General features: G+C 43.0%; 2 protein-coding genes across 5 annotated transcripts in view; one reads left to right on the top strand and one right to left on the bottom strand.

Moving 5' to 3' along the window:
- The window catches only part of CAPN7 (calpain 7), a 31,989-nt gene extending 24,690 nt beyond the window's left edge, over positions 1-7,299 (top strand). For both annotated transcript variants that reach the window (XM_021543359.3, XM_077786899.2), the window contains 3 exons: positions 2,227-2,357; positions 3,521-3,613; positions 3,694-7,299. In XM_021543359.3, coding sequence (XP_021399034.1) covers positions 2,227-2,357; positions 3,521-3,613; positions 3,694-3,838 — 369 coding nt within the window. In that variant the 3' untranslated portion in view covers positions 3,839-7,299. The remainder of the gene's footprint in view (positions 1-2,226; positions 2,358-3,520; positions 3,614-3,693) is intronic.
- Positions 1-25,886, bottom strand: part of SH3BP5 (SH3 domain binding protein 5) — a 79,669-nt gene that overhangs the window by 20,081 nt on the left and 33,702 nt on the right. For 2 of the 3 annotated variants that reach the window (XM_085573275.1, XM_021543364.4), the window contains exons 5-9: positions 19,945-20,075; positions 16,013-16,055; positions 13,879-14,098; positions 10,504-10,764; positions 5,573-5,640 (exon numbers count right to left, since the gene is read on the bottom strand). In XM_085573275.1, coding sequence (XP_085429401.1) covers positions 5,600-5,640; positions 10,504-10,764; positions 13,879-14,098; positions 16,013-16,055; positions 19,945-20,075 — 696 coding nt within the window. In that variant the 3' untranslated portion in view covers positions 5,573-5,599. Of the gene's footprint in view, positions 1-5,572; positions 5,641-8,371; positions 9,821-10,503; positions 10,765-13,878; positions 14,099-16,012; positions 16,056-19,944; positions 20,076-25,886 lie in introns of those variants that run through there. The other variant, XM_021543363.3, reaches the window with a different exon arrangement.

The raw sequence follows: 25,886 nt of genomic DNA, 5'->3' as shown, positions 1-25,886 counted from the left end.
AGAACAGACTGGCTTTTGGAACAAGAACACATATCCTAATAAGTCATCACTCTGCAGAAATCAGGTTGTGCTAGTAATGGTGCAGAGTGAAAACCCCCCAGAAGTATTGCTCATTTATCCTTGGGAGAATTGCATGATTTTCTTGGAAGAACTCCTGGCATGATGGGACAAAATTAGCAATGCCAAACCAAAGGCACCAGTAGCAAGACCATAAGAAACAAACTTAGGATGGCAATATCACAACACATAACTGTTCCTAAATTTTGCAAAGATACCTCAAGGGTCTGTAACAATTGGAATAAGCACTCCTACTCCCAGACAGGATCAAGGAAGTATATCCATTGTACATTTCCTGAGAAAGTATATCCCTCCCATTGTACACTCCCTGAGAGTATAGGAAGACGGGGGAAGAGTAAAAAACTTGACTGAAACTAGGTCAGAAGCTCAGGCAGTGTTGGGGCCAGCTGCCATTCATACTTCAGCTGTCAACATGAGCTGCAGTTACACCTTCAGCTGAAGTATAAATATAGCCAAGAGCTCAGAGGATAAAGTAACTTGCATGTATTTTCATGTTTTAGCATTTTTATCCTCAGGAAAGAATAAACCAGCAAGCAGCTTTACCTCTGTACCTACCATGCATACCCTAGGGAATCCTGCTGTAGTCAGAAGTCTTCTGTCCAAACAGAAATTGTTTAGGAAGAGAGAAATAAGGGAGTTTGAGCCACAGTGGAACAGTCCATTTTCTAGGACATTTGTGCCTGAAGCCCAGGACTGCATTACTTGGCAGTGTGGTCAGGGGGACAAGCTGCTTGCAGCTTGGCTCTCGGGTTCAATGTTCCATACCAGCTGTTATTACTGGAACAGTCCCTTGAAGCCCGTTCTAGGGAATGGTGAGTGAATAGAGAGATTCCTGGGAACAGCAAAATTATTTGTTTGGCTCTTCCAGAAATCATTGTCCTATATAGCTATTAAAAACTGGGCTTACTTTGAGGAAGTGTTTTAAGAGGTCAAAAACATATTCAAGGTGAAAAGCCTGTTTGAGGCGGACATCCATTTTATGTTGTAATATGTTTGAAAAGAGAAATAGGTGTGTAGAAAACTCCTGTTGATTATTTGAACATGCCTAGTATGCAAAAAAAAAAAAAAAAAAGGTATATTCTATCTATCCAATGCCAGTCCTGTCTTTAGGATTGAAGATTGAATACAAAAGGTTAGTTGCCTGTATTTAATGCCTGTTTGTGATCACTTAGCAGTCATCACACTCAAAAGCAAGCAGAGAAACAAATCACAGTTTAGCAGTAAAAACGGGTTCTGTTAGATGTCCTATACTGGAGTCAAGTGGTCACCTCTGGAGCTCACCAAGCCCTGATGAGATTCCTGGAATTAAGTGCAGCAGAAGTGGAAAAGGTCTAGAAAGCTCCACAGCAGACAGCAATTCTAGGTCCCTGGGTAGTAGCATGGTAGGGGGAGAAATTCCCCTTGGTTTTGTACTTACCATGTTTGAGGGGTTTGGGCACTGATTGGAGAAATTAAATCAGAAGGGAAAATGATTTGACAGAGACAGGAAAGAAGCAACAAGAGACATGGATATCAGCTATAAATCTGTGGGAATGCCTGGCATGCCATATGATCTAACCTTTCAGTTTAATGACTAGCAAGAGGAGCTTGGAAACAGACGGCCTGCTTCTCAGTCTGAGCAGCACTTTTCCTCTTGAGTGTCTTTATCCTTGCAGAATCTGTTCTTGTGGTTATCTTGTCATTGCAGTGCTGGTTCACAGAGTGCATAGAGGTGATGGACAGGGCTGGAGGCAGAGATCTTTAAAAGCAAAAGCTACAACACTATTAGTGTTGTACTGCTTGTATTGCTGCTGTTTCTCATTTAACCCAACAGAGAGTGTCTGAGGACAAAAAAAATAAACTGTGTAGTCTAGTAGGCGTGGGACAGATGGGAATGTGGGTCTTCTGCTAGCTGCATTTTGTCGCAGTCATAAACAGTCACTCAGTGCTTGTTTAATGTAAGCTGGAAAAATACAGTACATTTATCAGGGATGTAAGTCTGATCGAGGAGACAAGACTTCATGAATGCTTAACACCATCTTTCACTTCACTTTAAAAATTAGGAGAGTCAGTAATCTCTAGTGAGAGGACCCTCTAACCTTGTTTGTGTGTATATATAAGCAATAGAAATCCTCAGGATCTGTTTTCTGTACTTTTGACTTCTTTCAGGTTAATGGACAGTGGAAAGGTCACAGTGCTGGAGGATGTGGAAACTTCAGAGACACCTACAAAAATAACCCCATTTATCAATTCCAGCTAGACAAGAATGGACCATTGCTAATTGAACTACGGGGGCCAAGGTTTGTAGAAAGTACTTATGCTTCAATACAATGAAGGCATTGCATGCCAAAGAGAAAGCTTTGTCAGTATCCCCTTGGGGAGGGTGGGAAGCTCATGGAAAATCCAGAAAAGGTGTTGACTCAGATTTACTACTATTTGTTTCTATCTTTACCACCAATAATGTTTTAAATCTACACATTAACTACTGAGGGAAATCCTTGACCTATAAGGAAAGCATCCTTCCTTTCTCTTTAAGTTTTGGGGTCTGAGCAGAGCTAGGGAAGAAGGTGTAAAGGATTGCTAATTAAAACTGATTATGATCATAATTCCTTTTATTTTGTAGTAGAGCTAATATGCAAGATACTAAACCCTTACAACTCTCAAACACCTCTGAAAGTGCATTTACTCTGCTACTAGCAGGACAGGAGAAGTGCTGGATGTCAATGTCCCATAAAATAGACTTATGCAGGCCAAATTCCTTTGGAACAATTAATGATTACCTCAAAATACCAGAATTCAGTACTTCTGAATAGCAACATCTGACCTGCAGTCAGCTGCTTATCTTTTGCAAAGCTGTACAGTGGGCCCTACAAAATGGCAACACTTTTCTATCTCTCCTACCCTCTTTGAGGAAACTCCTTCTCTCATGAAATGAAGATGAAGGCAGAGGCTGCATGGTTCCATGAATTAAGCAGTTCTTTGTTTGCCTTTTTCCCTGCACTTGCACATCATAGTTGGGTAGTTTGAAGGACAGGGGCAGTGGTGCCTGTCACATGCATTAACAGGAGCAGACGAAGTGTCCCAAGTTGTATTGCAACATGAGAAATTCTGCTGAGGTCACTGACACTGAGTCCTCCAATGGCAATCTGATCACACCCCAGGATCTCTGCCATGTGGCACAGCAGTGTGTCACAAGCTTAACTACTTGAATTCTGCTTGAGTGCACAGGCAGGCTTCTGGCAGGCATTTTCCCTATAGTCTAGTTTTAAAACTGAACCGAGTTCTCTCTTCCTCCAAATACTACATTCATGTCATGGTAAATTTGACTTAACATTTTTGTCATAAATGTGGCAAAAGTTTTAGATGTCTTTCAGTTATACTGTATAATTTTTAATAACTAGCCCTCTTCAAGATAATCCTGATGACCCAAGTATCTAAAGCAAGTTTGTCATGTCACTTGCAGGCAATACAGTGTTGGCTTTGAACTTGTCACCGTCTCAACAGTGGGAGATCCTGGTTCCTATGGCTTTCAGAAAAAAAGCAGTGGTGACTACAGGTAACACTTAATGAAGTCTGTACAGAGGTTTGAAACATACTTAAGATCCCATTTCTAACAGGTAGTTTTCTTTATCATAGGTGTGGATTTTGCTACTTGGAGGTGGAGAACACATTTGCTGGAGTTTACAACATTATCCCCACCACATTCCTGCCTCAACAAGAAGGGCCTTTTTTCTTAGATTTTAACAGTACTACTCCTCTTAAGGTGTCACAGCTGCAGTGAGGAGACAGAACTGTGTAGTGTTGTTTAAGGAGATGGTTTTGATCTGTCCAGCAGCCTGAGAACAGGTGAAGAACCCTTACTACACATGCACAAAAGAAAATTACATCCTGATTTATAGCCAAAAGCATGGAATCACAGATTGCCAGTTAATTATGGCAGGGAGTTGGCTGTGGGTTTGCTGCTGTGGTCTAGGAGTGAGCACTGTTCAACAGGCTTGGGAATAGGCTAAAATGCATATATTCAAATGAACCAGCAGAACTCAATTTATTGCAGTTTTTCCACACTTTGAATCAAAGTCTACTGAGTTACAAGAAAAACTAGCATTGAAATTCTCTCCTCCCCACATACAAGGTATAGGAGCTAAAGATTCTATTCTTAAAAGTAAACATGTAAGAAAAAATATTCTTGTGTATTCTGCTTATTCAGTCTCAGGACCAAATAGCTTTTATTACACATTTGTGCTGCTATCTGTAATGTTTTCAGCACTGAACGGGTTCTCAAATCTAAATGTAAATGTACTACTGCTGAGTCAAGAGTATTCCATGTGTCATCTTATCTGGAATATGTATATAGGAATAAAGGAAAAAGAAGGTTCCAGCTTTAGCTATTTCTAAAAGCAAAGCAAGTGCTTTGCTTATGTTATGTGTACCTTGAGAGCTGTTACTTCATATCTGTATGACTTTAGCACATAATACAGCATGAGGTTCTGTGGCTTTCTTCCTGCTATCTGCCAGACCTAGGTTGATCCTGAGGAGCAGGAAAGACAGGAGATCATCCAGCAGTAGTGATCAGGCAGTGCAGCACAGCCTTCTATGAGCAGCTGTGAAAGGTTTTCATCTGAAGATCCCCTGTATGATTCACTGTATCCACTGAGGGTAGTCTCAGTTACTGGTGCAGGGAGATGGGGAACTGCCCACCATCAGCAGCTCAGCAAAGAAATGTTTTATTTTCATCACTTTTGTAAGTATGTGTCATGTAGGGAAGGATCATTTAAATCTCTCTCCCAATACACCACAGCTTCAAGGAAGGCACTTGCTGATTCAATTATACAAGACATCTTTGAAAATATACTTTTTTCCTTTTAAAATGACACCAGTGAAGGAATTGAGCACAAGGCCAGTGTCATCAATAGAAGCAGGGTCACAGTTCTTAAGAAAATAGTGGAGGTGGGATTAATGCAGAACAAGTTATTTTTTTAGAAGTTCCCCCTGTATGTGTTCTTCCTCTAGATCTGTATAAATTGTATCTGAAGTGAATTCAAGATGAGCAGCTTTTATTTAATACCAACTGCCTGACAGATCCCAAAATTGATTAAATTTTGTCATTTTTACAAAATTTACAGTATTTCACAGCTGAGGGAGAGGGTGTTTTTAAAACAGCCATGGGAATTTTGCTGCCATTCACATTGGTTTGGCAGTTTTCCAAGCAAAAAGGTAGCATTTAAATCTTGCTTTAGATTACAGGTGTCACTTAGCCACTGGGAAACTGAACATACATTCTACAATAGCACCAGAAATAGCTGTGGGCTAAAGTTATTCCCACAGAAATCTGCTATTAGTCCTCTCCTCTCCTTTTGTTTCATTTCCTTCATCAGACAGCTGCTTAACAAGTATCTGGCTCTGAAAGGGCAGGGATAGCTCCTGCCTTGGAAAACACATGCCTTGCTGACTGCAGTTCTCTCAGAGACCATCTGGGCTAGGGAATTCATGACAAGTTTGTCACAGAGTGACTTACCTTCTTTTGCAGGGAAGTCTCTGATGTTTAGTGCAATAAATCAACAGAAGGAACAGCATGGTTGCAAGCTGAGAAGAAAACAGATTAGGTTCTTTGTGGTTATGCTTGGCTTTTGGAGTATGTGCCAAGGACTGCTTCATCCATAAAATATGAAAATTTCATTCAACGCCCATTTTCCCTACAGATTTCTGTTAAGTTTTTAGCCGAGGCTAAACCAGAGTAGCAGGAGAGTCCTCCATCTTATCACCTCTAAAGTTGGAGGTAGTGGGGAAGTATGAACTGAGTATCTTTTTGGCAGTACAAAAGGCAGATGCCAGAAGTGCCAGCTTTCAGCAGCAATTTCTTGCACATTCTCTGCTGTTTGAGATCAAGCTGGTAGACTTGCCTACAGGAAAATCTGTTGTTGTTCTTCAGTAGTTGGTTCCTACTCGGAAGGAAGGAGTTTTCCTTTCTCTTTCCCCCTGAGCACAAGTTAGTGCCAAAGCTTATGCTGCATGAAATGAGCAGAAGGCTCAGCTTCCGTACTGTGCTGAACTTAAACTGAACTGAACTAAAAAGTAAGAAATGTACTCACTTTCCTAATGCCAGGCAAAAACATTAAGGCCAAAGGATCCTGTCCCCACCAGGATATGCCAATATTTCTTACGCATTCAGAACAGTCAGTGGATTTGGCTTATCCCCATTAGTGCATAGGACTTAATCTTACTGTCAATCTTATATATATAAAGCAAATTCTATTCAAATATTGCATCTGGATAGGCTACTAGAATGCCATCACTGTGCACTTCCCTTCAGATACAGGACAGAACACTCAGGTGAAGTATTTCAGAGGTACTACAAAATATCCATATAAATTGCAACCTAGGGATTCTGGTTATGGCAAATTTATTTTACAACGAAATTTTCTTGTCCTTTTTTCTTAAGAAAAAGCATTGATGTAAGCATTAGGATTTGCTTTAATATTTTCTGTCAAATATATACTTTTATATATTTTCCACAAGTAAGTCTAGAAAAATTATTGCAAAGTGAACTGATCCTTAGATTTTAACACAAACTCAGACCACTAAGTTAATATTTTCTTTTCCCTGTACTGTTTAGCACTTTTTGAACCATACGAGAGAGAATGTAGTTTGTTCTGTTAGGAAGACACAAGTTAGCCCTTGGTTGATCCGATCTCTCCGTTCTCAAAGATGCAGTGAGACATTGTACCATGGATGAATGGTATCAACACCTGCCCCAGACTGTGAGTCTGAGTTCAGTCCTAGTCTCCTGCTGCAAGCTTCATGTAACTATTTTGTACAGTAATTATGTATTTAACCACACAATGTCTGCAGCCTTTGAACAGCCACCTATTTAGATCTAAGTGTGTGTACATACAGTAGAGGTTTTCATTGCTTTATCTAAAAGGACATTGAAATCGTTTGATAATACCAAAGAGAAGTAGAACTCCTAGGTTAATACTGGCTTTATACATTCTCACATCAGGGCAGATGAAGCAATCATGTATACTTTGATACACCAGAGGCTTATTTTTATACCCATGAAGGCAGCTACCATCATGTTACACTTCAGAATCCACGAAGAGTTTAAGTAAAAACTAACTGGAGAAAGCTTGTTCCCTTACTTGTACTACATAGCAATGTGTGTTCATTTAAGTCTGTCATATTTATGATTATGGCTTTTATGAAGTTTAAAATAAAATGAGTTTTCCATTAATTTATTAGACACACAGTTCTGCCTGTTTGCTTGCACATTTGAAGGGTGATTTACATGCCAAGTCTGAGGCTCACCAAAGGACGAAGGCTGCACCACAATCTTTCAGCAACCCTTGCAGCAGGGTGGTAGAAAAGGGTGGGCAGAATGGTTTCCACACCCTTTCAAACTTCCAAAACAATGGTTTATGCAGTTGGGAGCTGAACCCAACCAGGACATAGGCAAGGCCACACACACACAAAGTGTGGGAAGTTTGGGTTTCCAGTCAGAACTGGCAAGATGAGAAGGAATTTGATAACGAGAGGTTAAAAAAATAAAAGGAAAAAAAAAAATCACCACCAAAGGAACCATTCAAAGAACCCAAGAAAATGTAACAGATGTTGACTGGGAGGTGTGCAAAAGTGAATTCAACCACAAAGACCTCTGCCAGTTTTTCTAAATGCAACACAGACAATAGCTTGGCTATGGAAGTGTAAATAAAACACTTAATACAATGTGCCACTCCTGTACTGCTTTTCATATTTAATACTGTCTATCCCAAATTCTTCCCAGGTAATGGTCACATCAGAAGTTGGAACCACAGATTTCCTTCCTAAGCATTTTCTGGGCCAGGGAACTGCTGGCAGTGAAAGGTTTCAGCCTTAAAGTCTTCAGAAGATGCAAATATATAAATGCCTAACACAATTACAGCTTAACAGCTATAATGTGATTAATCTATTTCACTATAAAAACAGGATTCTTTGCCTCCAATTCTGCACAGCTTTACAGCCAATTTCAGCAGCATTAGGTACAGAGGTCTTATGTAACAGAATACCTCCCTCCTCCTGCAGAATAAGGAGGTTTTGGAGAGCCTGACTGAAGTTGTGGTCTTGTGGCACAGTTCAGAATAAAAAGTGAGTCACATATGCAGGGATTTGGAAAGCTGGAAAGAGGCACCAGTTGCTCATGTACCACAATGGATTCTAACACCAGTGTGACCTCAGCCTGCAGTCTTCAGCTGGAAGTGTATATTTGTAGGCTAAACTTGCTGTGGGAGAAGATTGGTTCCTAGCACTTGAGATAAACTTCACTTGCACAGACTCAAAATGTGGAAAACAAAAATGTTTACTGTAGTGTGAAGAATTTTACATTAACTTTGAGAATAGATACACAAGCTGTGGCAGGGATGAAATACAACAGGACTGCAAAAACAGAATAGAAAATACTTTGGGCAATACTCAGATTCCCATCAAATTAACAATATAAACTGACATTTTAGAGAAAATGGTGCTTTCAGAAATGCTTAGTCACCAAAACTGAAGAGTCCTAGGATTTTTACTACCACTTATTAGCATAATTATCAGACACTACTACTGCCTAACAGCTGCTGGCAAAACATGCCCCGTGCCCTTTCTAGTTTTATTGAACACTTTGTCTAGGGCATACTAAAATCCCAAGTTCCTTTAACAGTTATAAACCCCCACACAGTACAACCTACAGAGAAGCTTAAGAACACATTGTCAATCTACACTGGCAAATCCTTTTCTTCATGCATATTTCAAGGGAAAACCCCTTATCATAATCATTCTGAAAACATCTATGACTCCCATTTTTGAGGAAAAAAAATACACTTAAAGTGCTGAAAAATAATTCTTCACTTCTCAGGGAAGCAGAAGGGCAAGGGGCCAATCAACTCTTTTTTGGTCACTGGAATCACCTGCAGAGTCCAAGCCAGACTCAGGAAGGTGTCTAGAAAGGGCCTCTCACTGCTGGGCATTACCATCCCCTTCCTGTCATCCATCTGTTTTATAGGCTTTTAGAGACATGACGCATTTTATCCTTTCTGTGAGCACCAAGGGAAAAGTGAAGGCTTTCAGACCCCACACATGCAACAGCTTTCCTGTATACAAAATATTTCTACAGTTTCAGCATAATACAGACCAATACAGATGTTTAAAGGTTATGCCACCTGTACTCAAGAGATTGGTTTTATCTAAAGAGCATTTCATTCTACAAAACCAAAGCCAAACCACTCTCTGCAAAAGTCTGGCTTGAATTTCAACCCCCGACTGGCATGAATTTACACGGGAACATTACTAGTTATTGCTTCAGCCAGGCTGCTACAAAAAAATTTACAAAGTCTGTGAAATATTAGCACAGCTTAAACATTTGATAACTCGTCCTGCCTACAAAGGATTTACTGAATAAAAACTTCAGCCCTCCACATCAATTAAACTTCTTAGTGCATTTTTAAATTCTCAGAGTAAACGCTTAAGATTTGGCATATATTATTGGCACAACGTTCTTCAAACACTTAGAAGTTCATGTATAAATATTTAGACTCCCATTATTCAGGCTGGGGCACGAGAAGGCCTCAGCCAATCTGGGCAGCTTTCCTGCCCGCACATATTCCCTCTTTGATTTTCATGCACTGAAGGGAGAGCTGCTTCATTCGGTTATCCAGAGCCAGCCCTTCCGTGGAGCTGCTCCTGGTGCTGCTCCTATTCTTGTTCACTCTGTCGCTTGTCTTGTTCTCAGCCCCTTCTGCCCTATCCCCTGCAAAGAAAGGATTAAACTGAATGTTAAACCCGGATTTCATTCTGCAAGTTAAGCTTCAAGCAGGTGCCTCTGCAGCTTCCTTTGCCAAAGCACACAGAAATTACAGGAGCAGGAGCAAGATGCTTTAACAAAACCAAGTTGGCCTTCCAAACCATGCTCATCTTGTGCACTGCATCAGCAAATTAGTGAGAACAGCTTTAAAATGGAGCAGACAAAGGCAGTGATAATCCTCTAGTCTGAATTAGTTAGCCAGGGCTGTCAGAGCCTGCAAGAAGCTCCTTCTGGCATGTAATTTTTTGTGGGGATTTTGGTTTAGTTTTTTTTCCCCTGGAAAGCTATATTTTCAAAAAGCAGGACAATAATTTAAATAAATAAACTCAGATTTTCCTCCAAATAAATGTACCTTGAGAATCCCACTGATCACTTATTTAGTGAGAAATCTCAAACCCCTGCACTAAGACAGAACTGGGGAATGTTCCAGCCAGGAGAACAGTAATGAATACATTACAGACATCGCTGTTAACTTTGAGATACAGGCCCTTCCACAATTTTATTCCCCAAAGAAGCGGCCAGCAGCTCTGAGCATTCCCTGGCATATGCCTAGGGGAGCTGGGAAAGTTTTCCTGCTCCCTTTATGAAGCTGAAGAACACTGGCCCAGGGTGTATCCAGCTGTGCATACCTCTTTCAGCTTCACACTCAGGGGAGGAGGCCCCACTGCATTCACTCCGGGGGCCCAGGACAGGGAAGATCATCCCAAACTCAGAGAGGGAGACAGGGCTGGGCAGGTCCAGGCTTCCAGGTCGTGTCACAGGAGGAAACTGAGTGGGTACCTCACAGGGACTCGTAGGACCAGAGCTGAAGCTCGACACTGACTGAGTTTCTGAATCTTCTTCAGACACAAAGCTGCTGCCATTATCATCCTCAAACACTTCCGAAGCCACTGCAATGTTCAAAGAATATTCCAGTTAGTAATTTAGCCTCCCCTCCTGCACCTTCCCAAAGGCAGTTTCTCAGTTTCTCATCTTCCATACACAGACACAACTGCTAACCCAAGGGCTGCCCCTGCGCAAAGCCTTAGCCTGGTTCTGCCCTGGGCAGCAGCACACGTGCCAGCCAGGCCCTGCAAGGCCAGCTCTGCAGTAGCTACTGCTCCTCATGCCAAGAAACTCTTGGATTTTTACTGGCCCTGCTGGCCTTGTTAATTTGTGGTCTTCAGTAGACAACTTAGGTTACAGCCTAATTCCCTGTGTCTGCCTCCGCCAGTGCTACCTTGATCCCTGTGCAGCCTCCTGGTTATTTAAGATGCTAATCAGAAATACACAGGTCCCAAGATTTCTTTTTGAAAGAGGATCACCAAACAACACCAAATTTAAAAAAAATTATTTTCCCTGCTTGTGTTTGCTCAGATCTGAATTCTAATTAAAGCAAACTTGCTCCAAACTGTCTTTCTGGATTAAGCTGCAGGGACCTTATGAACAACATGAGGAGAAAGCCACTAAAGAAGGTTCCATTTTGTGCAACACAAGGGTGTAGATTTTGCTGAAATTCAACACACTTCAGAGGCTCATTGCAGGATGGGGACCAAAGAATTCTGCACACAAGCACTCCTACTGGGATCAGAAGGTTCTTTATACACATCAGCCTCTATACCACACAAGAGTGTGCTGGAATCACACTGGCCTGAAGAAGTCCCAGACACAGCAAGATATCCACAGTGACCTGAGGTTATCTTCAATTCCTCCTCCTTGTGATTCCTGGCTTTGTTAGTGAGGCTCAGAACTGCCCTGGAAGAGCAGCAGGGTCAAAGCAGCAGCGTTAACAAAATGGCTCAAAGAAGAAGCCTCAAAGAAGTTCTCCTGCCACCTTGGCAGCCTGGGGCTCACAGGCACCACTTGGACACAAAGGTGCCAACAGAGGTTGCTAGTGCCATTTTTATGGCAGAGATCTTCAGCCTCTTTCTGCTGGACTTGCAGATTGCAGAACTGCACTTACACATTGCAAAATTGGCCCAAAAGGCTTCAAACATAAAATGGGTAACAACACTATCCCACCTTCTCTCCAGGGCACTTCATACTCAGAGACAGCTTTTCTTGCGGTTTGGATTTTGTTGTCTTCTTTTTAATTAAGTCAAATCTAAGACTGCAGAGGGGCTTTTCTTCTCACTTGCTGTGTTTCATCAATATATGGTGAGCAGTACAGATGACTTTGTGGGGGGTGAAAGCAATAAAAGGTTTGGCAAAAAAGATGTTTCCAATTAGAGTCCTCTGCTTGGCAAGAAGCACTGACATCAGGCAGTCTACACGAGGCACAACTTAAACTGTAACTTCCTTTTCACTGTCTAAATTCACTGTAATGCACAAGAGCATCTGCAAGAGCCAAGAAACTCCTGCTGATGACGAGGTGTTTTATACAACTCCGGCAGACAGAAATCAGGATATAAAACGACCTTGGTGGAAACCTTCCCACACATTACAATGAGAATTTAATCCAGGCTGCTAGTCCTGCCCTGTCATAACCCACTTCTGTGTTGGCACCAGACACAAGCTGATGTCCTTCCACTCTTGCCAGACTGTGCAGTTCAAAGAGAGGGATGAGCCCACACTGCTGGTCCTTGCCTGCAGCCTCAGGAGCAGCCAGGGGAGCCAGCAACTAATACTAATTAACATTAGCTTTCCTGGCTCTTTCTGCCTCTATATCCTAAGTCCCTGAACTCCTTCTGCACAAAATACCCTAAAACTCAGTTATACCTAAGGCTTTCAGGAGGCCTTCTGTATGAGGAGGGGGACTTGCAGGTATCTAAAAGAGGCAATTCCTGCCTAGGTTAGAAAAGGTCCACCTCAGGAATTAAGGGTGGCAGAAGATAAGCAGCCATACTGAAAACTTGGCTGCATCAGCTGTCCAGACACAGCATTCCTTTACTGCTGCAACTCAGGTCCCAGCTGCACAGTACTGAGTGAGAGCTCCAACACAATGTGCAGAAACTCCTGCCATTGCAGAGGGTGGAGGCCAGCCCAGGGCTGCTTCCCTGCTCCCACAGCTCACACAAGGCTGTACCATGGACCTACAAAGCCTCAGTGCCAGTACACACTGGTGTTTATGGGGAAATTGCATCTTCTGCCTTTGGGCACCAGGATTGTGCAATCATGAACTCCTGCAATCTTGACCTAGACTTTTCCCTGCAGAAATGTAGTTAAAATACAAATTAAATTGGAATTTGTGGGACTGGGCAGCAAGAAAAAGACTTTCTGCATCAAGAGGGGGAAAAGGTGTCCAGGAAGGAGGCAAAAGTAGGCCACATGTAATGTCCATCTATCCACTTTCACCCAGAGCCAGGACAAATGCAAACTCACTATACAACAGACTTTGCAGCACAAGGTTCTCATGTACCACCAGAAAGCAGTGTTTACCTTACTTGTTTGGAGTTTCCTTGGAGGTTGTTGCCGTCACACATTTTTCCTACAGAGCCTCTCAGCACACTGCAGCAGCATATTGCTGCTTCTTCACAGCACACATGCTCTGCTGAAATCACACCATGGCAAAAGACTGCAGCACAAAGGAGCTTATCTCTACACGCTTCCCTGCGAGCATCACACCTTTCTGTACTACTGTAGCCACAACTTTAGCTCCCTCTGCCACAGGCCCAGCACTGGAATACAAGCACTTGATGCAGAAGGTCTGTTCCCAGATTGGCTGAATGATCTGCCATAGCCTGCAACCACCCCAGGTGAGTCACTGCCAGCAGCACCACTGGTGTAAAATCAGACACACGCTTGGGAGTGTGTTAATTTGCTCCTTTCATACAGCACAGTGCAAAAAATTACAGGGATGTTAAGGGAATGGCTGATGCACTTTAACTCATTACCCTTTCCCTTGAAAATTGGCTATTAAAGAATGTAATCAACTCCTGCAATAACAAGAAGCATCACAACTTAGCCACGGTCCCACAACAGCCAGCAAATTTCAAAACTGCAGAATATACACAGAACAACCCTAACGTCAGCAATTCTTACAATGCCCATGGGATGTTCCCAAGCACAAAGTGCTCTGTACTCACTGGAGACGGTGTCTGACTCTGCTTTGCTCGCTGACAGGTCCTCCACAGAGGCGTTGCTCCCCTCGGCTCCCACGCCACATCCTCGGGGTCCCATGGCAGTGGATCTTCTCCTCTCATGAATCTCATCTGAGATCATCTCCAGATTTTTCAAGGCAGTCTTATACTCTCCCTTTGCCAGGGCCAGTTTGGCCTGCAGGTCATCCACTGTTTTCTTCAGTTGCTAACAATGCAGACAGGTATTAGATGGACCTTCACTACAGACAAGGCACAGCACACAATTCCCTGTTACATGCCCAGGTGCCCTGGCTGGGCACAGGCAAGCACAAACCAGGGCTGGTATCTAGGGCATGGGAGAGTTCAGAACTCAGAAGCACCGTGGCCCAAGCAGCACCACTTGTGAAGGAGACAACAGCAAAGCAAACCACAGGAGCCAGGGGCTGGAACTGCCTCTGGAGTGTGGTTGTAACCCCTGGCAAAGCACAGAGCAGAGGCCCTGTTTAGATGGAGCATGCAGGATCTCTCCTTAACAGGAATGCAGCTCTCAGCTATGCCACTGCTTATCCCAGAACCATCCCTAAGGGTTGCTGGCAGCCCTGGTCTGCAGAGCACAGCAGGGCTGGGGGTCACCCTTGAGGGGGCTGAGCCTCAGTCTCTGCTGAACACCAAACCTGTCACTTCTGCTCACTAAAGCTGCAGAGCAGAAAGCAGCAAACCTCAAACCCTGACAGCTGTAATACAGCAGTTCCCGTGTCCCTAGGCACAAACACCACCCTACAGCAAGGGCAGAAGTGTTGTGCATCCTATTTCCCAAAGGGGAAATGCTGCCTGTGTGTCTGTAGTTCTCTCAATGCCTGCTTTTAATACACAAAAAACCCATCTGTGCTTTTTTCATACAGTTTACACAATCACCTTGCTTCAGGAGGGCACTGAGCCATGGAGAATCAACAGGCCCACAAACAGTGCGCCTTTGCCCATGGAAAAAAGGAAATTTCTCAAAAGATGCTTATAGGCAGCAGGGATTATTGGCCTGGCACCCAGCCCAGGGCAGGCAAGGGTTCAACTTGATGCAGCAGCAGCTGCAGGCAGGCAAGGCAGAGGAGAGCACGCCCAAGCCAGGAACCTGGCAAGGAAAAAGGTGCACACCAGAGTGTCTGAGGCTTACAAAATGCTGTTGAATCTCAAGCAAGAAAGGGCTCACAAAGCCTTTGTGGGATATGCCCTGCACCCCTGACAAGGAGTGGGAATCCTTTTCTAGCTAGGGTCCAACTGACCCAGCACCCCACTGGAGCCTTCCTGCACCTGTGGCCAGCAATCCAAGGCAATGTGCTCCACTCAAGCCCTGTGCCCATCCCACACACCAACAGCACCAGCCACTACCCTGCAACTGTGAGGAGCCAGGCTCCCCATTTTGGGGGCCACATGCAGCAAAAGTCACTCAAGTAGAAGGAGAGTGATTCTTCCATTTGAATTTGTAGGGCTATTCTGCCCTCCCATCCCTAGGAGCTCCAAGACTGGCTGTAACAGCAGGGATTACCATCCCACACAGAACTGCCATGCCCACCCAGAGCCACTGTGCCATGCAAGGCATGTGCTGTGCCCAAACACTGGCCAGACATCACTGCACCACACACAATGCAGTGCAGAGATGCCAAAAAGCCCTGGAAGCCTATCCAGCCAAATCCCAAATCCCTCTTATGCCAACCCCAAATCAGAAATTCACATCTGCATGATATTTGAGTACTACAAGCAGGTTACATATTCTGTTAATTGATCCAGCCAGTGAACATAAAAGAGCATCCCAAGCACAGTTAAACTCTGAAGCACAAAACATAGGGGGAAGAAAAATGAAACCCACAACAAACAAATAAATCCCAGACACATAAAACTACAATAAGCAAATTTAGTCAAACTGTACTCTTTTGGTTCTGAGAGAGTTCAAACACTCTTATTTCACACAAGGAAACAAAGACTCTCTTAGTCTTTTATCTTTAAAATGTGCTTAGCAAATTGCTCAAGAGCTTTTGAATTGGTTTTGTATAGAAACACAACATAGTTGTCAGAGCAATTTAGATGTAATTTCAGTATTTACTGTAAGCAGTAAAGAGTTTCAGATGGATCTGAATTACATACGTACCTCTAGTTGGACGTAGTACTTTGCCTTGAGTTCAAAATAAGGTCTGTGGAAAAACAAAGAACAGTTGTTTACAATCACTGGGACTGAATGCCATGTACTGGCGTGGGAGTTGCTCTCTTTGTAGCATTAACACAGCTATTTTGTGTATCACTGCAATCCCAGGAGACCACTATCCAGATGATGGAACACCTACACATGCTCTCAGTGTCTCTCTCTTACTCCCTAATGTATCTATTTCCCATGGGTCCTTTGACCTAAATACAAATTGCAAAATTCCAGTTTTTGGAGTTGACAGCACAATTCCTCCAGGCCTAGATTCTGCAAGATATTTAAATGTAACATCCAGCTTCAGGCATAGGCATCCTCTCTCTACCCAGCTAATTTCTGAGCCCAGGGCACATGTAAATTCCTACAGAAGGTGAACCTGTCACCTGTGTTCAGGTGTGGGGGATGGAGGGACAGTTCTTGGGTTTTTCAGTGGAGAGGGTGTGAAGAGAGGTCAGAGCACTACACACAAGGGCACAGCACTTCCCAATAGTGGCCCACCAGGCACTTTCTAAACTTACAATTTGCTTATAAGGTTGCAAGAGGACAAGGGTACAATAGGTGCAGTACAAAGCCTAGAAACCACTTTCCACCCTCAAAGTTTTGAAACCCACAAGCCAATACCATCTGATACAACTCTGATCAGGAAAAAAAAATAGCCCTGTTATTTAGCACAGCTCATTACCCTCCTCCACTCTCAGAAGCTCTCCGGGAAAGTAGGGGAGAGATAAATCAGATATGCCTTTACAAGAAATAGAATGTGAACTACCCCTGTTGCACTTCTCCTCTGACAGCAAGGTTCTTCTGAGCCCTACTGCAGCTGCATTTTGGACTGTGCACTAGAATTCAGGAGTGCGACTGTGCCTTTCTGATCCTATATTGTTTGAAGAGTTGAATTCACTGCATGGTCACAGACAAAGTAACTGAGCTGTGTTTCCATTTGAGTAGGTTATTTCCAGTTCTGGTATTTTTAAGCACCCTCCCACTATCACCAGGAGCACACAGCCAAGTCTCAATCCTTCCAGTGACACCGATCCAGCCAAAATGCACCTCTGCCTTCCCTTAGTGGGACATCGCCCTGCCAAAGGCCACACAGGTGCACCTGCCAGGCCAAATGAAACACTGCAGCTGAGAATTTGGATCCAACAGATAAAGGACTCCTACAACCGTACCCCAAAGCAATGGTAGCACACAGATACTGACAGAATGGTGTGCCAGGGAAACATGCACAGGGAAAGCGGCGAAACCCACTCATCTCAAATGACCTGATTCTCAACATTCCTTACCCTGATGCCAGTTGGAAGGGAACAACCAGGCTCAAGTCCTAACCTCAAACCAGCTTCCACAAGCCTTGGGAAAAGTCGCCTCTCTATCAGCGACAAGCACAAGTGTTGCATGGTGTGAAAAAGCAATCCACACATGCACGTGTGTGTGCACACAAACACACACCCGTGCACAGAGGAGCAGGAATGTTTACATGCAGCAGGGGAGAAAAACACCACCTCAGCAGCAGAAAGGAGAGCACGAGCCTGATGTGCAGGAGCTCGCACATGAACACTTCGGCTCACTCACGGCTCACACACAGCTGGGCGCCTGGTGCCAGCTGGAATCAGGGCACTGGCAGAGGAGGCACACCTATGTCCCAGGGTCCCTTAATTCCCTAACGTCCATGGCCCTGTAATCACTGAGGGCTGGTCTGTGACTCAGCAGGGCACGAGAGCTGCTCACTGTCCTGCAGCAGCGGCTGGCTGAGCCCAGGGCACTGCACAGACAAAGTGCTTTTCAAGTCAGTGATAGGAAGAGCGAAAGGCACTTTGCCCAAGTCACTGGAGCAGAAAGTCACTTTAAAAATCAGCTAACACAGGCAAGTTCATTATCCTACAGCTCAGAGGCACTGAGCCAGAAGATCTGGTAACTGTTAAGAACATGCAGCTGTATGCACATTCATAGATCACAAGCAAGTAAGCACCCAAAAACTAAATTAAAAGAAAAACTAAAACAAAACTATCCAATAATCCTTTGCTTATCAACTTGACCAAGCAAATAATCTAAATGACTTTCCTCCAGGATGTCCCAGTCTTGCTTTCAAAATAGTAATGGCTTAAACATCCTAATCCCAACTGAAGCAAGGAGCAAATGCAAATCATTTTCTGCCCAAAAGAGAGCAACTCATTCAGTGTGTCTATCCACAAGTTTAAAGAGATAATGAACGAAAGGCCAGAAAGGCCTAAGTGTTACAGTGGTGCTGCCACACCACCCAGGGAGGAGATCAGAGCAGGATGCTGGTGTTAAATCCTTCCTGAAAAGCAGCTAGAGGCCAGCTACACCCTACAATACAAACAGCTGCAAATTCAGCAGCCTCATTTCCCAGTTTCTGCGGCTGCTTGACACCACTGGTGTTTTCAGCTCAGCTGCAATTTCCCTTTATGTAAAAATTGCAATGCTGGGAGACACCTGACCTTTCCAACATCCCTATATAGCATAACTTCAAAGACATCCACAACTATTTGTGCCACCAGGCATCTTTCACATCAGTACTAGGTTAGAGGTGGCATTTCCATACACCCTTTATTAAAGGATCTCCTGAACACCCTACCTAGATGGTTTATACTGCAATAAGCCCTGCTGTGAGACAAAAGAATACACTGTGATCCTTCCAGAGAAGTGGAAGCCAGCTTGGCCTGAGGAGGATGACACAAGACACCCCTCTGAGGGTAGTTCCAGCAAAGAAATGAAAACTCAGAGGCACGTCACACAAGAGGCAGCTGGGAAACCAGGCTCCACACCATCATAAAAAACTATGTATGACCCCCACTGACAACTTAATCATGGTCTTTATTTTAAATTTTATTACAAGGAAGGAGCTCCCAGCAGCCAAAACTGTTCTCAGATATTGCTCTTATCCAGATCTGTCGTTTAGTGATCTGATGATGGATTTCACAGCCCTTGTGCAGTGCTAGACAAACAGCATGCAGCCCATTCTAGGAAGTCACACCACTATACTCTTTCAGCAAACATGCTTGAATTTTGTTTGAGAAGTGCTAATCCTTTCTTGAATTGAGCAAACACCAATCAAAATGGAGTTTTAGTTGACTGATTTCACCAAAAAGTCATTTTTAGATGGAGGGGATTAAAAGCTAAGTACAGCAAGCAGATTGTTTAGACAAGCCACAGTCTGGAAATACCAAAAAAAAAAAAAAAAAAGACTGTGAAATATAAAGAGGATTAAGAATTGGTTGTAAACAGGGCCAAAAATTTAAACAGGTTCTGGGCAAAAAGCTGTTTCACTTGTCTGCAACAGTGCCAAACTGCACAAGAAATTCAGACACAATTATTAATGACACAGTCTGCTTAGCTATGCCTTCTGAAGGGTGTTTCCTTCCCCAAGAACAGCTCTCACACAGCTTTGCCATGGCAGCAGCAGGAAGTAAACAAGCCTCGTGTACAGCACCTTACACCCATGCAGTCTCACACCTTTCAGCTTTCTGTCACTATCTTTGTTACTCTCCTAACTAAAAATAAGAACCGTGAACAATCCTAGGCTGTGAAACATCCACACAGAGCTCTGCAGAGAGCACTTGTGTGGATCCCATGTGCCTGTTCCTCAAATCATACACCACCAAGGAGTTCAGTGCACTAGAACAAGACCAAGATACTGCTTGGAAAAGGTTTCTTATCCCAGTTCACCAATCCATCCAGTCAGATGTTTCAAAAGACACTTAGAAGGACAACAATGACAAATACCAGTACCAACTGTGCTGTGAGGCTGCTACTCACAGAGAGGAACCCAAAGAGCAATACACTTTCACAAGTCCAAAACCCCTGTAGAACAGGTATTTCTCCCAACAGTTTTCACCATTAAACTCCTCTCCAATCATAAAACATACTTTGATTTATTGATGGCTCTTTTCAGCTTCTTCTCCAGTTGTTTCATCCTTCCCATGGCAGCATTGTATTTGGCTGCAGTCTCCTTGTGAACCAGCTCACTTCTTGTCTTGGTCTGTTCCGCCTCCATGACCTTCAAGAGGGGAAGAAAAAAACAGGTTGAGCATCAAGACACAATGATCCACTTCTTATCATTTCAATTAACAGCAACTTTATAATCTCTCCAATCAGCTCAAGTTCAGATAGTGAGGGTATAGAAAAAATTACTTCCAGTGAACCTACTTAAAAGTCTTGCCTGAAAGGAGCAGCAGCTCTTCAAACACTGTTTAAATTATGACAAAGGTGTTACAGCTTGTCACATAATCTCTCTTACATGAAGTTTAGAAGACCCTCAGCTTTTTGGAACATCCATTTTTTAAACCAGTTAGATATTCACAAGTGGAGCAACACTAGCAGAAGTCACCCAGTTACATTCAACAGCAATGTTTCTGTTTCCTCCTGCTTCTCTCCTGGAAACCCGACTTGCCCAGCAGAGTTTGCTGGTTGCTCAGCTCCCGGCTGCAGCCCCATCACTCTGAAAAGGGCTGGACACCAACCACAGCAGAGGGAGGACTCCAACACAGTTTGGCCTGAATAACCAACCATGAAAAACTGTGTCCAAGATGGCTCTTCTCTTAAAACAGCTGACTTGCCTGAAATTACAGTTTCAACACTGAATATGCAAGGTTCAAGCCCTGAGCTGACACTCCCACTGTGCAGACAAGAAGAGCTATGCTGATGACCAGCCCCCTGTCCTCATGTATATAAAGATATCTAGAACACAAGTGTGATAAGGAGCAGCTGAGGGAGCTGGGGGTGTTCAGCCTGGAGAAAAGAAGGCTCAGGGAGACCTCATTGCTCTCTAGAACCCCCTGAAAGGAGGGTGTAGCCAGGTGGGAATCCGCCTCTCTCCCCCAGTAACAAGCTACAGGAGAGAAGAAAGGGCTTCAAGTCTAGATTGGATATTAGGAATTATTTTTTCACTGAAAGGGTTGTCACAAGCACTGGGAGATTAGCTGCACTGTTGGTATCCCACCGCCATGCTTTACCAGTAATTTTATCCAAGGTACTTTTATTATTCAAATTTGAGATGTCAGAGAGGTAAGACAGAAAATGTGTTTTATTTGGTGCACTAGCTATCAAGATCCAGACAGGGAGGTGACTGATTTTTTTAAAGTCAGAAAAGTGGTGACACTTCTTTGTTGGTCTGGCAATGAGGGGAAAGCAGGTGATTTTTTTTTTTAAGCTTCTTGTTATGCAGCTATGAAGGTATTCATACAAAAAATGGCAGGACTTGATTCTCTCCAGTACTGGATTTTGAAATGCCTCAGCTGTGATACCAACTACTGCACAACTTCATGCAAACTTGCTCTACCTAGCTCCCACCATCAGCTCCCACCATCAGACTGTGCATCAGCATCTATGCAGAGACAATATTCAAAATACCTTAATTTTAAATAACCTCACCCACAAAGTTATATTTTTTTTAAAAAAGTGTGCTAGCCCTCCCAACGCTCAGGCTGAACTGAACATGGAAGAGATGGTCAGCTCTGACTTGGATTGCTGTTCCTCTCAGGAAAGCTGTCATAGTGTCCTTTCTGATGCCTAAATGAAAGAGTGAAACTGCCAAAGGCATCAGCATCAACTCAGAGCTCTTGCTGCTACAACTGGAGGCCACTTTTTGCTCATCTGCACACATCACTCATTATTAAAGAAAGGAATTACTAGAGAACTTTAAACTATGAGAAATAAAGATTTTCAAAGGATCTTCTGATCAGATATAAAATAATATACTCAACTCCAAAACCCTTCAACTTTCTCATATATATAAGGCATCCATTTTCAAAGAAAGGGAAAAAGAAAAAAAAAAATCTATCAGGCTCATAATATATTCTCTCCTGCATCTTGAAAAACAAACTGCAGCCTCTTATCTGAAGCATCTGCTTCAAAGTCAGTTGGTGCAATGACTTGCCTAAGTGAAACTTGTCAGATAAGGCTGGTTTTAACGTGGAAGTCTCTTAAACTAAACTGCAGTCTCCAAAGACTGCACAGAAAGTGGTTCATCTTCCTTCTAGTGTGGCAAGGAAACTGCAATTTAAAAACGCCGTAAGCTACAAAATAATGGAGCAACTGGAATTTGCCAATGCTCAGCTACATGTCAGTCCCTCACATCCATTCTTGAGGCAAAATTAGCATAAACTTTGATATCTGGGATAAATCACATGGTAAGTATGACCAACACCAGGGTTGTAAAGCAGGTTAGGTGTCCAGTACTGTGCTGATTTTTCAAACATCTCATATTAAATGTAACAGAAATGCTGAACCCTGCAGAACTGGGATTTGAGGATGACACATTGCAAACGCCTCAAAATATCTAACAAAATGTGGAACTTGCTGCCATCCTTATATAGCCCCATTCATTACCTTGTCCAGAAAGAAAGGGAAAAAAAGGCTATATACTTCACCCTTTGAGAAACCAGTGATGAAAGAAAATCTCTCTCTCCCCCCACAGCTTTGCTTCCCTGTGGGAATTCTGTCTTCATGCTCACATTATCCACACAAGTCTGCACAGACAGCCTGTCCCCTTTTCCTGGGACAGCAGCTCAAGGTGCATGCCCAAGGCTATTACCTGGGGGATTGTACTTCTGCAGAGATCCATCACCTGCCAAAATGTGTTTAAGCACTTCATTCAAACAAGAAGAAACGAGAGATCATCCACCCCTCCACAAAAGCCAAACAGCCTTTAAATGGAGAAGCTGTCTATCAGGGCTGGTGGACAGAAACAAACTGCAAATGATGCTGCCACCTCTGCAGCTGGGAAGTTCAATGAAGGACCAGCTAGCCTAACTCCTCACCTCCCTAAAAAGGCTTAGAAAATCAGAGACAAGCTTGTGTAGGAAAGTACTTTTTATTACAGCTAATAATACATTTGGTGAAAAAATTGCAGTGTCATACGGACTTGTAAACAATCTCTTGGTCACAGTTCCCAAATAAGCTGGTTTGTCTTATTCAAGTACTTCTACCACCCACCTTGCTCTGTAGATGCTCCTAAGCCATCACAGATGCAGCAGCATCACTTAGAAAAAGGCAGAAAAAGAAGTGAGGATGACACCTCTTCAAACAAAGGCTGCTCAAGACACATCTCACCTCCTGACATTGTACCTGCCTTTCAGCTTACCCTTGGGGTGAGCAGGGGACATATTCTTGGACAAAAACACCAGGATGGATGAATTTCCAGGATACACACACAACCACCAGACATTCCTGTAGCCCTTGCCTGTCCCTAACTACTGGATTACCTACCCTAGGTAGAAATCACTCTTCCAGGTAGCACAGGCTACAAGATACAAGTAATGGGAAACAAAGCAGGCAAAAACCCCCAACACAGGGATGGATGAATTCCACTTCTCCCCTACCCTCTATTTCCTACCCAGTTGTCTGGAAAAAGGTCAGTGTAAAGGATATATTCACCATCAATAGGTCTGTACAAGTAGCTTTGTTCTACCTAAAACGTTTCCATAATCAGAAGAAAAAATGGACTCCAGGCAAAATTTCAGTAACAATAACAGATGCAAAGAAAACCCCAATTTTATCAGTAGAGCTGAGCAAAGCTGACCATCTAAGCCAGAGAATTACTCTGAAGGACTGTTTCTTCAACAAAACATTAAATGGATTGTTTGTCTAGGGAAAGAATTAAAAATAGAAGAAGAAAGAGACAATGCAGTATCAGTAAACCAGGAGGAAAGAATCAATGATACAAGGGATTGCAAAAAATCACTGCATTTCCAGGAGAAAGTGACAGAGAGATCAGGACATGGCAAGATGTGGTTTGTTGTTTCTTTCACAGACTTTTCCTCTCTCCTTTTTCCTCTAAGCTTTTCTAGCTGCAGGAAGTATCTCTCTTCTCTACATCACGAAAGCACCCACACATTTTACACTGACAGATGGTACTTCACTGTGTAATATCAAAGGGAGCTTCACAAGCCAAATTAATCCAAGAGGGAGCATGCCTCCTCCCTCTTTACTCTCCCCTCATCCTCTCCTTTTAAAAATGTCTCATGATCAAGAGCCAAAACATTTCTTCTCCCTGCCAGAATTTATGAACTCAACATATCTCAGGAAAGACTGTAAAAGCAGAACCTTTTTAAGACTGCAGATTGCATCAGCAATTAGAAATTAGCAATTTTGCTTGAAATTCATGAAGCGTCTTCCTTTCTGCTCCAGCCTGTGTCAAACTAGATGCAACACATCTGTCAATAATTTCCTTTTGTACAGCTTTATAAATTATTTTCAATAGGAGCATAGATGTGAAGATCTTTTTTCTCCACCCTCCAAAATTCAATATCCTTTAGTCCTATCACAGGACTCTCTTTCACAGCTGTGCTCTCTGCACCCCAAACTGCAGCATTACAATCCAAGGTACGAACAGGCTGGTACCCACTAGCAGAAACATCATCTCCAAATTTTAATGAGACACTGCAGTTATCAAAATCCTGGTAAACCAATGACTAAGAGTGAACAGTATTCTTCCTCCCCAGGCAGCTTAAGAGTTCATCAAGCCTGTCTACATTTCCAGTGTAATCAACAGAGAATTTACCTTACAATGAACTTGCCCCTCTGGCCACATGAATTGCTCTCCAGACACCACTTATTGATCAGACTGCCTTTCATCATAATGGAACTTTTGGCAAGTAATGGTACACAGTCAGGTTCTAGACATGACACCATGAGCTAAATGCCAATCTAAGTGCCATTACACTCCTCAGATGTGTGGAAAAATTGACATTTAGGTAAAACCCACAGGACTTTACACCAAAATACATCAAGTTAAGAGTAGAAGTGGGCAAAGCAGCTGGCTGACTTGCAGGATTGCACCACAGTCCAGTGCTTCTCGTTGTAAACACTTAGCTCAAGCACAGACATTTGCAGGGATTAGTTCCATCTTCATAGGCAGGTAGGCAGGAATCCAGCTCCTATTTATGCTTCCAGCCTCCTCTGGAAACATAGCTCAACTGCAAGGTGCAAAGAAATTTCTGAGTGACAGCCTATACTCCGTGTACATATTCATGCTGGTTCTGCCTGTTCCATGAATAGAAAGATTTTCCACATGTTATGCTCCCAGCTCACCCAGGAAAAACAAAATTTCAGTAACTGTCCCATTTTGCATCAGTTGAATTGTACGATTTTCTAGATCAGTGGCTACAAAAGTCTTGTCTGCAGAAGCCCAATAGCTCATCACATTAAAAATAGTGTTAATAGCTTTTCAGACTATCAAGACATCAAAATGCAATTACAACACACAACCCTTATCTCTCTTTCCTCCCAGTGAGAGTCTGGAAACAGCATTTTCTGTTTGGTACCCTGGAACCCAAGTCTTTGTCTATATCCATTAGGTCATGTGCAAAAGTAACCTTTTGCAGTATTTCTACACACAGCTGTATAAGAAATCAGTTTCTCTTTTGTTCTCTTTGCCTACCCTTCCTCTCTATGTTTTCTGTGTACAGTGTTTGTCAGGTACCAAGCTGCTACAGGGCTCAGCTTTGGTTCCAAGTTTCAGATTCATTCAGTAAAGCCTGCTCCCTCTACCTAAGAACAGCAAATAAAACACTTGACTCTGGCCTGATATTTCTATCAGAAGAGAAATAAATGAATCAGTAGTCTACTTCTAACATTTAGCTCAGAGGTGTTTTTCTGCACTTGAGTCCTTGCTATAAAAAGCCTGGTGCAAGACTATTCTCTGCCCATTACAACCCGTCATCTATAAATGCACGCAAAAAAAAAAAAGCAAGAAAATCCAAATAACAAGAGTGCAAAAGCTTTCTCCAAGAGCAATTTTGTACGTGTCAGTAGAAGATGTCTGTTTCTTAACCCTCGGCCTTCACCAACAGAAACAGGTTTTTTTCCA

Source organism: Lonchura striata, chromosome 2 (assembly GCF_050655825.1).
Source record: "Lonchura striata isolate lonStrDom1 chromosome 2, ASM5065582v1, whole genome shotgun sequence".
Lineage (NCBI taxonomy): Eukaryota > Metazoa > Chordata > Aves > Passeriformes > Estrildidae > Lonchura > Lonchura striata.
The sequence above is the reverse complement of the archived record's forward strand: the minus strand, read 5'-3'. Positions and strand labels throughout refer to the sequence as shown.